We start from the raw sequence: 17,441 nt of genomic DNA on the forward strand, positions 1-17,441 counted from the left end.
GTGCTCAGGGTAAATCTGCTCTAACAGGGCGCCAATGTTGAATTTACCAATCCTGCTGTTGTCCGGCAAATGCCAGTTGCCAGGCACAATATAGTGCACAACACGAATTGTGGTCATTGGATCCTCATAACACCCTCATAGTCTGTTAATGACAGTTGCTGACAGATACAGCAAACCTTCTTACCACAGAACGCATTGATGTGCCATCCGAAATGAGCTGCACTACCTGACCAACTTCTGTGGTATGTAGATTCCACCTCATGCAGCCTTAAAGGGCGAGTGCAATGACAAAATGCAAAACAAAAATGCAATGACAAAAACAACATCCAAAAAGGTTGAAATGGTCTGTCTATCACCTACAGAACCACATTTCTACAAGTTGTCAGCTCCATTTGCACAACAGCAGAATTAATTTACAGTGTTGATTCGTATCTAGGGTGATTTCAAAGAAGTGGGAATGATTTTAAGTTTCATTGCTTTGTGTCAGCTGCGATCACAGATGTCCCAGGCAACATGACCAAACCATAAAAATAACTTTTTTGGGGTTCAACCCCCACCTGCAGCAAATACCTCCCCTTCTAGACCACTAATCTCAGAGTGGCATGTATCATTTGTATTGGAACCTTGGGGTCTTATTGTTGATTAACAACTTGATACATTTATTAAGGAGTGTAGTTTCCAAATTGGGGGTTGGGGTTTAGGGTTTCTCTCTGTTCTGGTATTTCAGGGGCTCTGCAAATGTTACATAGCACCAAAATGCTATGACAATACATTAGGCCTCAGTGCTTTCTGCTGTGTGCCCATACAACAGGTGACATCTACATTCAGGAGAACTTGCACTCCAAATTTTAAGATGTGTTTTCTCATTTTATTCTTTGTGAATGTGTAAATTTTAGATATAAGTGAAATCAAGATTGTGAAGATGGATTGTAAGCTCTTGCAAGCAGGGCCATCATTCCTTTTCTTCCATCTGCAAGTGTTATTACTCTGTATGGTTTTATTTTGTCTGTATATGTACCCTGTGATCTGTAAAGTTAAAGTTACGGTTATAAATGTCATATAAATGATTCATTTGTCATTTTAAACTATTCCTCTTAATATTTGCAAAATCAACCCCATGAATGCATCTGATCACGGGAAGTCACAGCAGCCGCCATGGACTTCGAGTTCCCCCGTCCTCCATGGAGGCATGGAGGATGGAATATATATGGAAAATGTTATGGGGAATAGGACCTTACAAGGCACTGTGTAAAAACATTTGCCACAGCATTTTCTACCCCCAATGATAAATAGAGGTTTATATGTTTGTAGTTGAATATTGGCAGATGGTCCCTAAGTACTAGTTACATACAGCAGCAAGTCCTAGCAGTGAGACCTGTCGATCAGTAACAAGGTGGTGGAGATGTGTAGAGACACAGAAACGTCAGTCAAAATAAGGGGGCATAGTTCACTGGAAACCTGGATAGAATCAAGAGTCATATTTTGAAATAAAACAGTTGTAATTAAGGTATGGTGCTTCACTGGCAGATCATTTTAGGTGATATGGGGTGTACCAGCAGACATTGTTGGGGGGTAAAAATCTGGTGACAGGTCTTTAACTCAATAAAACATGGTCACTGTAATGTACTACTTACCCACTAGGTGGCAGCAGTTTCCTGTTCTGTACTTTGATGCACAAGCAGGAAATTTCCTGATCTGATTATATAGTAATTCACGCAGACTACACATTTATAGCAAATCACAGTATATTTATATTTTGACATAAATAATCAATTACTGCAGACAAAAATAGTCATGACATTAATATAATGCAAAAAAATAGAACACTATTCAAATGTAAAATCATTTTTTTAAATAATTATAAATATAGATATTAAAAGAGAAAAAGGTCCCAGAAAAACAATTAGTAATACATAGTTATTAATTGGGGGAAAGCAAGTATTCTGGGTATTTCTTCATTGTATCTCAATCAGTTTAAGGGCCTAGATATTCCTGTATTACTTTTATAACTATACATTTAGCTATTTATGTGCTGCAATGAAGTGAGAACTCTTTGTGTGGATGATGACAATTTATTGCAACTTACCCCACAGAAATGGTTACAATATTCTATCATAGCATTGTCCCATATTATGGTATATAAGTGCAGCTTTGGCTTAGGATATTGCAGCTACAGGTGTATTTTTGACCTTGTTCTTATGCCGTTTCTAACAGTCTACGTCACATTTGCTGTGCTATTTGTTAGCTATTTGGTCAGGCAACCACTGTCATAAGATTTGGTCCTATGCTTTGGCTGATAAGACCTCACCACCAAGTAATTTTGAATTCATAGATAGGTCGCTTGCAATAATAGTGGTTAACAAGGTGCTTATCGCACACCCCAATGCACTGGTGCTCTACAGCAATGCCTCTGTCTGAGAGATCACTGACTATGCAATGGAGAAGGTCATACACATCAGCCACTGCTTCCCAGGGTCCAAAAGACACATCTACATCACACTGATGCTCAAAGTGCTTTGATTCACTTTCACTCCTTTCAAAACGTAATGTGTTGAATTGTGGACACTCGTAAGGCGTAATGGGCATTTCTTCCTTGAAGACACACACCTTCAGTTTCGCAAACCTGGCCTTTCTCTGTATGGCTCGAAGTTTCCCAATCTCGATAATACGTTCTAAGTGATCTGTAAAAGACAACAGTCTGTAAACGTGCAACTACAAATGTGGCCGTTTTCATTATTCTTATACCACAGTTCAAGAACTTCTGCTTTTCTTCAGGAACAGACACAATTGTATGTTTTCTGCATGTGTGCTTTTAATGTCCCTGACTTTTTCATATTTGGACCAATGATGGGGAAAAAGAGGAATTATTTTTTGTCTCGATTTTTAATGTGAAGTTAGTTTGTGAAGTTAGATGTGAAGTTAGTTTCGGTGTGAGAGAGTATATATATACTGCTACTTTCATATGGGGGTAAAAAATATTTGCTTTCATGATTGGTGAGGGTGCTAGCAGTGGGAACCCTACTCCTAGACATAGGTAGTGAAAACAATGGTCCTTGTGAGACAATACTTTTCAGCTAAGGTTTTCTTTAACTTAGTTTTTCTCATAAAGAAGTTTTGAGAAATTCCTTACAAATTCTTAACTATTTGTAGATAAATATATTGATGGGTTAGTAAATATCATGTACTTTATTGCGGTCTAAAGAATGTACGCGTAGCAGATTAAGTATTTGCATTTTTCATAAATGTTTTAAGAATTTAAAGAAAATCTACCATTTGATTTGATGCATTATGAGCCAAACATACCTTGGGAATGCTGTAGCTACACTGATGCAGGATCATATCTTGTTGAATCTTTGAGCTGATTGTTTTTACTAAAAAAAAAAAATAATAATAAAATTCAGGATGATGAGTCTCTGTCGATCCTTTGCTTTACTCAGTGCTTCTCTTCTTAGACTCCAGTAGACAGCTCCAGTAATGTGTTATGTACTGCAAGAAGCATGCAATCCAGCTTTCCCAAGGTGCTGAATTGCATAATTGTTTTTTCAGCAAAACCACTCATCACAGGGATTAAACAAGATATGATTCCGCATCAGTGTAACTACAGCATTCTCAAGGTATGTTTGGTTCATAATGCATCAAATCTAATGGTAGATTTCCTTTAAGCTAAATAACTTGAGATGGAGAATACTCTACAAAGTTCTCTTAATAAAATCATTGAAATACTGCGGTATTTCTATGTGGAATTTCCGTGCAAAAAAAATTAAAGCACTAATATACAATAGAAAAAAAAATATTTCTCTACCTTTATAATAAGGCATTAAGTCCAGAAACGCTTGCCTCACTTTCTCACCAGTAAGTGGCTGCATCTTGTCCAAAAGGTCAAGCAGGGGCCCAATTGAATAGTACTGAGCCTCTTTGTATACCATTTTGATCCGCTTTTGTGAAGGCAGTTCACCACAGCGTAAGAAGTTCAATATGTCTCTAAAACAGAAACTTTCAGTTACACTAATGAAGAAAACAATCTAAAAAACTAATTTTCATCTGGTTTCATGCATGGTCAAAATTGCAGCCGAAGTCCTGGCCAATTATGTGGGCCTCTCAGCAGCTTTTGGCCCCGGCACTTGCACAGGCATGTCCAATGCTGGCACCGGCCCTGCCACACATATAGAAAGAACCTGGAAGGAATATACACACCATCTATTACCTTCCCAGCCACTGTACCACAAATCATATTGATATACATTGGCTGTACTCTGCAGACATAATAATGAGGAATCTAAAGTCTTCATGCAATGACAACACTAAGGGTGCGGTCACATCTACCACTAGCATTGCTTTTACAAATGCAACGCTAGCGCACAGGGGTGTGCCTCTGCCTGATTGCATGTTGATTTGTAAACACAGCGCTAGAGACACAGGTGACTGCGAACTTAAAGCTTACATAAAATCTATTATCAAAATCAATCTTGATAAACCAGGAACAATTACTGATAGATCCAGGCACTGTAACTGTGGTAATATTATATTAACTTCTTAAATTAACTTTGAAAATTATGCTAATTAACCTGAGGGGCTACCTTAGCCCCTCTGTAATCTGGCTTTACAGATCGTGACACTGTTTCACCCTCCCCCCTGCTACCTCAGCACTTGTGCAGTGAGCACTTCCTGGATAGCAAATACAAGAAGATTACCAGAGTTACAGTGCCTGTAAGTGTCCCTGGTAGGTATCATGCTTAATTTTGATGGTAAAACTCATTTAACCTTTTAACGCTCCATTATATATATGTATATATACACGTCATGGAGCACTAAAAGAATATGAACAAAGCTCACGGAGTGAGCCATCTTCATAGAGACATGTGGGGAGATTTATAATTAGTTTTGCTGGGCTTTTTTGACGTATAAAAGTTGCATACAGAGTTTTTGCAACTTTTCATTGCATAAAAGTCGCACAGCACTATTCCGGCCACTTAAATATACTGGCGTGAACATTGAACTACTGCTAGTGCATACTGTGCAAACCAAGATTCATGACTTGTTCCTTTATTAAAAAGTCATAAAAAGGGACCTCCAGAGCATAAGAACATTTATTAACCCCTCATTTCTCGCTCTCCACCTTCAAAAATCCATAACTTTTTCTTTTTCTATGTACAGAGCTGTGTGAGGGCTTATTTTGTGCGTAACAAATTTTACTTTTCCGTGATGTTATTTATTATTCCATGCCATGTACTGGGAAGCAGGGAAAAAAATTCCAAATGTGGAAAAATTGAAAAAAAAAAACACATGTGCATCACGTTCTTGTGGGCTCAGTTTTTACGACTTTCACTCTTCGCTTCAAAAGTTAAACGAATGGGTACGAAAAAAAAATATATATATTTTCGCCATCTTCTGACGCTAATAACTTTTTCATACTTTGCGAAATGAGCCAACGTTTGAGGACTGTTTTCATTACATTTTTTATGTCATGTAAAAAGGTGTAAAATTTTGGACATCTGGGTGCCATTTCCCATCTCGGAGGTCACCGCCGGTTAAAACCGGTTTTATTTTGATAGATTGGGCATTTTGAGATGTGGCGATACCTGATGTGTTTGTGATTTTTACTGTTGATTATATTTTATATGAGTTCTCGGGAAAGGGGGGTGATTTGACCTTTTAATATTTTATACATTTTTTTTCTTTTTTTTTTTCACTATGTCTTAGACCATCTAGGGTGCAGATCGTTCCTACCATATACTGCGATACAACTGTATCGCTGTATATTGCATTTCTGCACACTATACATTACAATGAGCCACTGGTTGTAATGGATAGGCAGAAGCCATGCAGCCTCGGGTCAAACGAAGACCTGAGGCTGCCATGGCAACCGATCGCCGCTCCCCGATGACGTTCGGGGGAGCGACGATCGGAGGTAAGATGGCGGCGCAGACGCACCGCTATGCTTTCAGTGCCGCTGGCGATTTTGCCAGAAGCAAAGAAAAGGTTAACAGCCGACCGCGGGTGTGAGCGATGGGTCTTTGCTGCGATATGCAGCAAAGCCCATCTCTGTATGAAGAGGTCTCAGCCCGTGAGCCCTCTTCATACACCCTTCATAGCTCTGTGGCGGATATATCCGTCACAGAGCGTGAAGGGGTTAAGGGGCAAAGGCCACTTTAATGAATCTGATGAGCAGTGGGGATCCAAAGACTGGCATAGAACTGTCCCAACTGTCTGCAACACCCGCCGGCAACATTTAAAAGATGGTGGTATGTGGGCGTTTCGATCCTGGGGAGTGACATTCTGTTGCCATTACAGCCTTGGGTCTTTGTAAGCGGTCTTGTTTTAGCAGATCAATTAAAATGTGTGATTTGCACAATAAAATAAATGATGTGAAAAATCCACATATACTGCCATACTGTAAACATAATAGGTATCACCAAGTCCCAAAATGTAAACATATAAGGTATCACCAAGCCCTTAAAATATAATAACGGTTATTCCCAGCATCTAACCCTGTAAAGGAAAATAATGTCCAAATGTTCGAAACACCACTTTTTCGCCATTTTGCAACATAAAAATTTTTTTCCAAATGTGATCAAAAGGTTGTAAAGTCCTCAAAATGGTAGCAATGAAATACCAATGAATAAAGTACAGGTGTTATTTAGGGCACATTGTAAAAGTTGTAAAACTGAGCCCACCAGAAAATGTGCGAATGCACAGCATTTGGAATTTTTTCCCGCTTCCCAGTACAAAGCATGGAATAATTAATAACATCACTAAAAAGTACAATTTGTTAAGCATAAATAAGCTCTCATACAGCTCTGTACACAGAAAAATAAAAAGTGTTATAGATTTTTGAAGGTGGGGAGCGAAAAATGAATGAAAAAAGGTTGTATCCTTAAGGGGCCAAAGGGGGCATCCTAAGTTTTCATGTATCCCCTATCCTTAGAATAGGGGAAGATAAGGTGACTCCCACCTATCCCCACCAATCAAGAGAACAGGGGTCCATTTCTCACTAATAATGGAGCAGCAGATCGAGCATTAGTCCTGATGCTCTATTCAATAGTATATAGGAGTGTCGGAAATTGCTGTGCACAGCATACTATCTTAAGTACTCTTATTCGCAATTTTAGAAACTACCATACATCTAGATGGGGTGCAGGACAAGTGTTAAATGTTTGCGGATCACCCGAGGTCCAATTCTTGTGAATGGTGGCAGGGCTGGCTCCAGCTTGGTGCATACCTGGGCAAGTGCCGGGGCCCAGAGCTGCTGGGGGGCCCACATAAGGCTGTACAAAAGGAACCCATAGGGGTGAGCTGGGCTGTATGTAATGAATCCATATGGTGTGAGGGGAACTTATATAAAATAACCATGAAAGGGCTGTGTGGTATGATAAACTAGGGATTTTTAATACCGCCACGTGGGTTCACTGCAAAGGGGCCCACTGAGGCTCTGCCACCCAGGGAGCCACTGAAACCTGGAGCCAACTCTGATCAGTAGACTAGACATCCTTGCAGTAAAACCCCATACAAATCACTTTTTTATTTCCTATCCTGTGGACAGAGAATAACTTGGAACAGCCACTTTAATGTAATATTCAGAATAACTCCAAGCATACAACTGTAGGACTATTTGTTTTTAGTTGTTTATTGATCTTTTGTCTACTAAAAATGAGCAGGAAGTCTGTGTGGGGAAAGTTCACAAGCTGTGCTCTGAATAAGATTCCTCCTGACTTCCCTTCTCCTGTTTGTTTGTATTGGTTGCGGAAAGCATTAATATGAATAAGGACTCTCTACAAAGGCGAAATGTGCTGGAATCACATAATTAATAATGTGTTAGGAAGTAACAGAGCCAAGTGTTCTATGCATAATACCTTTAACCCTCAACATCTCTAGAGATTGACATGCTTGTCCCTTAGGCTTCAGAGATTAGGAGCAGCTAAACAAACGTCTACAAGTCCTGACAGGCCTGTTTATCCTTGTAGCTTTGTAACAGCTATGACAAGGGGCCTGCAGAAATAATAGCAATACTCTGCATATATAGTGGGCACAGAAAGAATGCATATCCCTTTACATTTTTAACTCTTTGTTTTATTGCAGCCATTTGGTAAGATCAAAAAAGTTATCGTTTAGGTACATTCCACACCTCATCTTGACAAGAAAAAAAACTAAAATGTAGATATATTTTAGATAATTTATTAAAAAAAAAACTGAAATATTCCATGGTCATAAGTATTCAAACGCTTTGCTGTGACAATCATATTTAACTCACATGCAATTTATTTCCTTCTGATCCGCCTTGAGATGGTTCTACTCCTTCATTGGAGTCCAGCTGTGTTTAATCAAACTAATTGGATTCAATTAGTAGATATAGGGCCTCACATCTCGCAGTGCGTGTCAGAACACATGAGAATTATGAGGTTGAAGGAACTGCAAAAACAGCCCAGAGACCGAATTGTGGCAAGGCATAGATCTGGCCAAGGTTACAAAATGTGGTACATTGTAAAAAATGGTTAGTAAAATCCCCATATACTGCCATATTGTATTATAGCATTATATGGTAGAATCAGAAAACCTAGGGAATCTGAAAAATAGTAAAAAAAATAAAGGAAGAGGGGGTGGTTTAAATAGAGGGAAAGGTTGTTGTTTTGTTGTAAAAACTGTTAATAAAAAATTATTTGATTTAAAAAAAATAAGTAAATTAAAAAGTTAATAAAAATTTTTAAAAAACATCAACGTTCTTTTCCTAGAACTGATATAAAAAAAGCAGCACAAATCATGAACATGTTAGTTATCTCTGTGTCCCAAAATGTCCGATCTTTCAAAATATAATAACAGTTATTCCCGGCCCTGTGAAGGAAAATAGTGTCCAAAGTAGAAAATGCCACTTTTTCGCCATTTTTCAACACATAACATTTTTTATAAAAAGTGTTCAAAAGGCCTTACAGTCCTCAAAAAGGTAGCATTGAACAAGTCACCACATCTCACAAAAATGACCACCCAAAGCTACATACACTGAAGTATGAAAAAGTTATTAGCGCCAGAAGATGACAAAATGAATGATTTTTTTTTTGTACAGGAGTTTTTAATTTTTGAAAATGTATAAAAACATTATAAAACCTATAGAAATTTAGTATTCCCATGATCGTACCGACCCAAAGAAAATATCATTTGGGGGACACAATCAAAGCCGTAGGAAACATACAAAAGCCTTTTTTCACCAATTTCACTGCATTTCATTTTTTTTCCCACTGCCCAGTACAGGGTATGGAATATTAAATACTGTCACTATGAAGTTCAATTTGTTTCAAAGAAAAAAAGCCCTCATACATACCTCTTTACTTTGAAAAATAAAAATGTTATAGATTTTTGAAGGTCAGGAGCGAAAAATGGAAATGCAAAAACAAAAAGGGGTTTGGTCGTTGAGGGGTTAACTTCTGAAGGCTCTACTAATATCTGACACATAGTAGAAGAGAGAGGTAACAGATCAGAGTTGTGAGATGGATGTAAGTGCCCTAATAACAAACTCAGCCTTACCTAATCAATCAAACACACACTGAGTACTGCTATGTCTTATTTGTAGAGCTGCTCCCCTCTTTACATTGCTGGACAGTAAGTGATCTAGTGATCACTCTAATGATCTCTGCCTCCTCCTCCGCCTTCTCCTGCAATACAGTGTTTATGTGAGAGGAATCTGACCATACAGGAAGACCTGCCCGGCCATAGTCAGGACTGAGTTTATGGTCCAATCCAATGCCAGTACTGATAGAGACAGTTTAGAATTATATCTGTGAAATGCTGTATTTTTGTTAATAACATTAAATTAGAGAATGTGGTATTTTGGCACTTTAAATGTAAAAAAAAGTGTATTGTAAAAAAAAAAATCATAAGAAACAAAGACTCTTGTAGCAAATGACTGAATCCAGAAGTATACGCAAATACAGAATTCTGGGGCCAATTTTTATGTGGGAATATGAGCCTGCTGGAGAATTAACTGGCACTCAGGTGGGTCAGTATAACCCTGCACAAACATGCTTATAGTAAACCTGATACCATGAAATTGAAGTGCAATCTGCTGGTAGCATGTTATAGAGCAGAAGGAGCTAAGAAGTTTGTATTTACAGTTTTGATATTAAAGGAAACATACCACCACGGATCTACCTATACAGGTAGATCGGGTGGTAGGTGCATCTATAGGACGTGAGGATAGCCCTAATCCTCACGACCCCGCAATCTTTTAATAACTTTCAATTCCCTTATATGCAGATTTCGTAAAGAGATCATTGGTGGTAGGTTCCCTTTAATATTCAAAAAACCTATAAAGTATGGCTTGCATTTTCTGCATTTTTTTCTCTTTTAATGCTAAGAAGTGAATGAGGTGTTGCTATGAGTGATGGACAGATATCTCTGTATAAACAATGCTAAATGAAAAGCTGACAGTCACCTCATGACCTTAAAGGACATCTACAACCAGGATGAAGGACAGCATGCAAATGAGCCTTAGGGGCTCCATTAACACCTATGAAGCCTGAAGCCCCTCAGGCTGATTTGCATACAGTCCTTCATCCTGGTGGTTGATGCCTTTTAAAGCAAGTGTATAGATATAAAGGTAATGTTATGACAAAGTTTCCTAACTAGCCTTTTATGACTCCAAAAATTAAATAATTACATTGTAACATACAGTGTACAGTGACAACATGAAGTAAGGTACTAACTCCGCTAAAAGAAAGCTGGTTATTAGCTATCCTCTTACTTACCCAAAGTATGTCCCATCTCTGTCAATGAAGTATCTGCCCTCGGCATCTGTTGGAATGTGATGTCGTCCACTAAACATGGCGGCCAACATGGTGTCTTCATACCTCCTAAGTGTAGACAGCCTGGTGGTGAAGCACATCCCTCCCACGCTAAGCGGAACCACTTCCGGAAGCTGCAGAAGCATAAAGAACAACGTACTTCTTCCAGCAATTTAGGCTGAGGGTTATGTTATAGCATTTTCATGAGGAAATATTTTCAACCTAAATAACAATAATATCATTATTGGATTGTTGCTTCTGGATTATGTAAAGTAGAATTTGTTACCATTACTTTGTACAAGGCACAAAAGAACAATTCACAGATCAGCCAACAATACACTGCATTGTCAAGGTTTTGCCAGGAAAGAGAAGGGACATTTTTGACGCTTGATGTAATGCAATGATATGAAAAGTCATTTTAGTTTCCTCAGATTTCATCAGATAGAAAAATTCCATCTTCGATGGTGCCTCATCCGATGAGGGGGCAGACTTATCAGAAAACAGACATGGCTTAAGACGCATAAAAAAGTTAACATTTTGGAAGCCATGCCAAGTAATTGATAATGTAAGCTTACAAAGACAGTCTACCAATGTGCAGGCTTGTCAACCAGCATTGGTCATGGTGAAACTTAGTATTAATGTTAAATCTGCCCCAATAAGTTTATCAGTAGCGGATCTTCATATTGGCGGCATCGGCCTTCGGCGTCCCAGGGGCCTACACCCGGGCCCTATATGAAGATCAGGTTAAAAAAAAACTCTACACTCACCTCCAGCAGGGGCGCATACACTATGATGCGGCAGTGTCACGACCACGTGACTTCATAGTGCTGGGTCGGAAGAGGAGAAGAGGGAGCCACAGGGAGAAGAAGCTGGAGGTGAGCATAGAATTTTTTTTTCAAGGGGTTCTAATATGGACATTTATGTAAAGGGGGAAAGGGGGGAGGCCTGCTGTGAAACTCATTTATGGGGGGGGGGGGGTCTCTGCTGTGGCCATTGCATTATAGGGGTCTCTGCTGTGGTCATTTCATTAAAGGTGGTTCTGCAGCAAAAATTTCATTAAAGTGGGGCTCTGCAGAGGACATTTCCGTAAAGGGGGGGCAGTACAGGCTGCATTGGTGTCATTGGGAAAAGAAGATTAGGCCTTGGGGCACAAGGTAGGTTTGGATGCTGGGGGGGGGGGGGGGGGCTAGTTGTGTGAACAGTCCAGGACACTTAATCCGCCACTGACATTTACTATTATTTCATTTCACCTAAATTTGCCACACTAAACAACCAACAGTTCCCTCTGGACCAGTGGTTCAACATCCCAAATATCCTTATATAAAGCCTGTTCACCTTGGGGTTTGAAAAAGGCTTTATACCTAGAGATATGCCCAACAAGTACCTATCAGACTCATCATTGCACAGCTTTTTCCTGAAAAAAGGGGTAGTACAAATAATTTACACTATGAATACGCTTGACATCTGCTGCTGTCCAGTGATCCTGGATGTCAGTGTAAGGCCAGAGGCATTGTTCCCAATTATTTTCATTGGAATGTATTCCACAGGCAGAGCTTCCAGGACATCCTGAGAATATGCATCTGGCAGTGCTGGAGGGAAAGGGATGGGGGTAGTGTATACTATTCCATCTAGGCTACAACTGCTAAAACAATTATCATGTCATCCCACAAATGCAGTATCAGAGATTTCTGATCAGGGCATGCGCCTAGGTGTGTACAAAGAAATCACGACTTTCATTAGATAAAACAACTTCTAGATGTCCCCAAATTTAGGACTCCCGACTTACAAACTACCCCTGTTTACAGATGGACCTCCCTGTCCACAGTGACCTTAGCTGAAGCTCTCTGGATACTTTACTGTAGTCCAAGGCTGTAATGATAAGTTTTAAGATGTTTGTAATGAAGCTTTATTGATAATCCTTGCTCCCATGACAGCATGAAATGTTGAAAAAGCAATTGTCACAGGGACCAAAAATTTACTGGTGCGGACTTACATAAAAATTCAACTTAAGTACAAATCTAAAGAGCCTATCTTGTACATACCCCTGGGACTGACTGTGGTACGGCATATACTTGAGTATAAGCCGACCTGAGTATCAGCCGTGGTACCTAATTTTACCCCCAAAAATTGGGAAAACGTATTGACTCAAGTATAAGCCTAGAGTTAGAAATGCAACCGTTACTCTCTAATAAAATCTAATAGTCTCCCCTCATTAACAAGATAATACAAAAAAAAGTTTCTTTTAGCTCACCGGTCACTCCTTGTCAAGTGTGCAGGAAGCCTACCCTGGACTGAAGGGTTGAAAGGCAAAACATGGAGAAAGATTTTGGCATTCCGCACTAAATGGAAGTTAAAAACGTAGTCTTTATTTATGATCCATGATAAAAATACGATGAAAAATGTAATTAACAAATGTAAAAAAAAATGTTTTAGTCATGTTTCCGATTAAAATATCAGAATATAAAATATTTCCTGCAGGTAGATCGGGTGGTAGATCGGGTGGTAGGTGCATCTATTGGACCTGAGGATAGCCCTTTTAAGGGCTAATCCTCACGTCCCCGCAATCTTTTTATAACTTTTATTTCCCTCTTTGACCCTCCTACCAGATATCTTCAGCGCGCAACTATGTAAAGCTGCCCGCCCTCGTCCTCAAAGCGTGCCGTCTGAACATGCGCAGATGGCAGGCTTCAAAGACAAGGGCGCGCAGCTATGAGGAGATACCTGGTAGGAGGATCAAAGAGGCTAATGGGGCGTGGAGTGGGCCCGGGAGGAATTGGCCCCCCTGCTCTGCACTTCCCGTCTCAGCGGATACAGAAGCTGCCAGCCTCCCCCCTCCCCGTGTAGGTGATGCAATCTAATTGCATGGACGTCCTTGTTTCACAGGTCAGAGGCCTGAATAGGCCTCTGACCTGTGAGGCATCTGACCCCATGCAGTGACATCATTGTGGCGTTGCACGGGAAGGGACCGAAGAAGACAGCATTGGAGAAGAAAGGCGATTATTAATTATTTTTTAAATCTACACAGTGGGGACTTTAATACTACTAGGGGCATGGCTTATGGCTACCAGGGGCACGGCAGCTGGCTACGGGGCATGGTGACTGGGGGCATGGCTACTAGGAGCATGACTACTAGGGTCATGACTGCTGGTTGCATGGCCACTGGGTGGCTACTGGGGGAATGGCTACTAGTGATATGACTGCTGGTAGCATGGCTACTGGGTGCATGGCTACTAGGGGTATGACTGCTGGCTACTGGGGGCATGGCTACTAAGGGCGTGACTACTGGCTACTGGGGGCATGACTACTGTGGGTAAACTGCTGGCTATTAGGGGCATGACTGCTCGCTACTGGGGGCATAAATTCTGGCTACTGGAGGCATGGCTACTAGGAGCATTACTGCTGACTACAAGGGGCATGACTGCTGGCTACTGGGAGCATGGCTTCTAGGGGCATGACTCTTGGCTACTAGGGGCTTTTTGTGGATACAGCGGGCATCACTGTGACTTATACCTACTGGGGACATCACTGTGACTGGGGCAGGCACTGTGAATGCTAGCTACTGGGGGCATTATTGTGGCTACAGTGGGCATTACTGTGACTAATAGCTACTGGGGGCTTCACTGTGACTAATGGCTATTGGGTGACTTCTGGCTACTAGCGACATCACTGTGACTTCTGGCTACTAGGGACATCACTGTGACTTCTGGCTACTAGGGGTCTTTTTGTGGGTACTGGGGGCATCTCTGCATGAAGTCTTAACGCCTGCATGCAGCTTAACCTCACCACGTATCCACATATGACTACAAAGCCATCAGAAAAACCATGCAGCACCAGAAGTCACTTTTTTTTCTTTTTTTTTGGGTTTCATTTTTCACACCCCAACAAAAATCTATAACTTATTTATTTTTCCATGTAAAGAGCTGTGTGAGGGCTTGTTTTCTGAGTAACAAATTGCACTTTACAGTGTTGGTTTTTAATATTCCATGTCGTGTATACAAAAGCAGAAAAAAAAAAATTCCAAATGCAGCGAAATTGGTAAAAAAAATGCATTTGTACCGTTTTCTTGTGGGCTTGCATTTTACAGCTTTCACTGTGCGCCCCAAATTACATGTCTACTTTATTCTTTGGGACGATCACAGGGATACCAAATGTATATAGGTTTTCTAATGTTTTCATACATTTAAAAAAAATTAAAACCTCCTGTACTGAAATAAAAAAAATCTTCATTTTGCCATCTTCTGGAGCTAATAACTTCATACTTCAGCGTACAGAGCTGTTTGTGGTGTCAGTTTTTGCGACTTTTGATGATGTGTTCAATGCTATCATTTCAACGAGGACCTTACTAAAGCTGTGAGCTTGGTCCTGCATTCTGAGGTAATGGTGCTGTAGTGTTTGCTAGCTTTATCAGCCCGGGTTAAAGGATAACTTTGGAGAGGTCATATACGGGCAGCTCCCTGGTTGGTTTCCAATGAGCAGTGTATCATACAGGGGAGAAACTTTAATGGGTTTCATCTGTTTACAGGTCACTGAGGGAGTCACAGTAAGGTGTTTCCCCTAAAAAAGCTAAAAGGAGGACACTCTACAGTAAATATCATTCTTTGATGTTTTAGTAAAAGCAGCTCTGTGTAGGGCACAAGCTGACATATGTATTTCAATAATGGATAAGTGAAGGGCATTGAGTATTCTGGGCCTGAATAAGACCAGGAGCCTGTATGTTCTGTCCATGATTATAGGGGTGTCCTCTGGCCACTCCAGTACCCCCCAACAATGTGTAAGTCACAAGGTGACCCCCAGCGCCTTGTGCCAAGGACTGATGTGAGAACATGAAATATGGCAGCTACAGGTGGCACATGAATACACACTGCCACCCACCCAGAAGATGGCCATGTGAGTGCACCAATCCTTGCAGGAGGCAGAGCCGAGCAGCCAATATAATGGGGAGATGGGCTTCACCCTCCTCCTCCTCACAGTACCTACCTGCAGCGGGGGCAGCTTTCCGTGCAGGGAGAAGGTGGCACTGCCCGGGGTGGGTGTGGCTGGCTCGATCAGCTCATCTTCAGCATCAGAGCTCGACATGGCATCATCCGCGGTCCCTCTGTCTACAAACTGCCCCGAAACTACCACCATCCCTCTGGGCTTGTCTGCCGGGGCCTGACTTGTCAGAGCGGAGGAGGGAGGGAAGGAGGGCTGTGCACTGATGCGGGCACCGGCGGCTCACAGCTGCCAGACACTCATGCTGTGCCCGTGTGCGTGCAGGACAATGGATGGCAGAACTGTGCGTGTTGTCTGTGCCCGGGTAGTGACCTGTCTGCTGTCACATCAGCCCGCCGCCTGCCACGCGCGTGACGTCACGGGGAGGGCCCTGCCTGCGGCGTCACTGTGACCGAGGCCCCCGGCTTATAACGGAGACATGCAGGGCGAGGAGGGCGGCCCACTAAGCATTATCACATCTGATATATGAGCTGAGTGTGCACTGTACACACAAAGGAGACATGAACATTGCCCTTAATCCTACCTGGCTGCCTCTAAAATGTGATGTCCCTTCATCACCATTGCAACCCAATGTGTGTCCAGAGGATTAGAGCAGTGGTTCTCAACCTGTGATTCGTGACCCCAGCAGGGGTCGAACGACCAAAACAATGGGGTCGCCTAAAGCCTTCGGAGACACGATTTTATTGTGTTTTTACTGCAAATCGCATGGTTTGGGGGTCACCGCAACATGAGTAACTGTATTGCGGGGTCACAGCATTACAAAGGTTGAGGACCACTGGATTAGAGGGAACCTGTCTGCCGAAATTGATCTAATAATAGTCATGGGAATTCCGGCTCTTCTTAGTGAGCTAGAAGAAGAGCCGGCTCTTCTGACTCCTGAACGGCTCCCTATTAAATATATAATAGGAAGCCGCAGGCCAGTCCGTCACCCCACACCATTCCACTTTTAACCCGATATTATTGGGTAAAAGGGGGCATGTTGAGCCGTTTAGGGGCGGGGTTTAGTGAGCCGGCTCATGTTGTTCATGCGAATGAGCCTGCTCTTTGTGCTGGCTCGTTCGCGATTGACCCATCACTATCTAATAATCCTTTAGCAGTATGTTGTCAAGCAGCTGTACACCGTCCATCTTTCATTACCCAGTGTGGTGGCATCCAGAAAATCTACATTGAAGTAGGATGTAAAGTCATTATATAAAGTCAAGGAGGCTGAGATTTTAACACTGAAGTCTCTCTGTTCCTCAGAAAGCCCGCTTCACTGTAATTGTTGGTCCAGCATCTGGAGACATCACTAACCAGATCTCCTGATGTCAGATGCATCATGTCAATCATTAAGGACGAAGCACTAAGAGCTCTCCACCTTGACTTCAGTGCTAAACTCTCTTCCTCCCTGACTTTAAACAACCAATTTTCAGCTCACTCCTCCACAAGACGAGATAGATCGTCCTAATTAGCAGGCCGATACTGCATTAATTTATTAGCATAGGAGTGCTGAGTGCCCTGTGTGACGTGCACAAGAGTGACTGGTGCTAATTAGCACAAAGTATTATGCCAATTTCTGCAGACATTACAAAGGTTTATGGATAAGGAATAGAAGTGCCTGAATCAGTGTGCAAACAGCAGGTGGAGCCTGAAGTGCCCTGGGGGTGTTTCCAGAGCCCCTCAGTGATGTCTAATTAACTT

At 41.5% G+C, this 17,441-nt stretch overlaps 1 protein-coding gene across 1 annotated transcript; it reads right to left on the reverse strand.

Moving 5' to 3' along the window:
• Nucleotides 1–1,727: 1,727 nt before the first annotated feature.
• On the reverse strand, nucleotides 1,728–16,156 carry KCTD7 (potassium channel tetramerization domain containing 7). Its single transcript, XM_072136233.1, has 4 exons — nucleotides 15,747–16,156; nucleotides 10,734–10,903; nucleotides 3,803–3,981; nucleotides 1,728–2,681 (listed from the first exon to the last, which is right to left on the reverse strand). The coding sequence occupies exons 1-4, from the start codon at nucleotides 15,894–15,896 to the stop codon at nucleotides 2,305–2,307; spliced, it is 876 nt and encodes a 291-aa protein (XP_071992334.1). The 5' UTR covers nucleotides 15,897–16,156; the 3' UTR covers nucleotides 1,728–2,304.
• Nucleotides 16,157–17,441: the final 1,285 nt, after the last annotated feature.

This window comes from Engystomops pustulosus, chromosome 2 (genome assembly GCF_040894005.1).
Source record: "Engystomops pustulosus chromosome 2, aEngPut4.maternal, whole genome shotgun sequence".
NCBI classification, from domain to species: Eukaryota; Metazoa; Chordata; class Amphibia; order Anura; family Leptodactylidae; genus Engystomops; species Engystomops pustulosus.

Excerpts from the sequence above, each read along its gene's own strand:
- KCTD7 (XM_072136233.1), bottom strand. The coding sequence starts at position 15,896 with ATGGTGGTAGTTTCGGGGCAGTTTGTAGACAGAGGGACCGCGGATGAT. Across the intron at positions 10,904-15,746 it reads GAAAGCTGCCCCCGCTGCAG|CTTCCGGAAGTGGTTCCGCT; the intron begins GTAGGTACTGTG and ends ATGCTTCTGCAG. Across the intron at positions 3,982-10,733 it reads AGAGATGGGACATACTTTGG|AGACATATTGAACTTCTTAC; the intron begins GTAAGTAAGAGG and ends TTTCTGTTTTAG.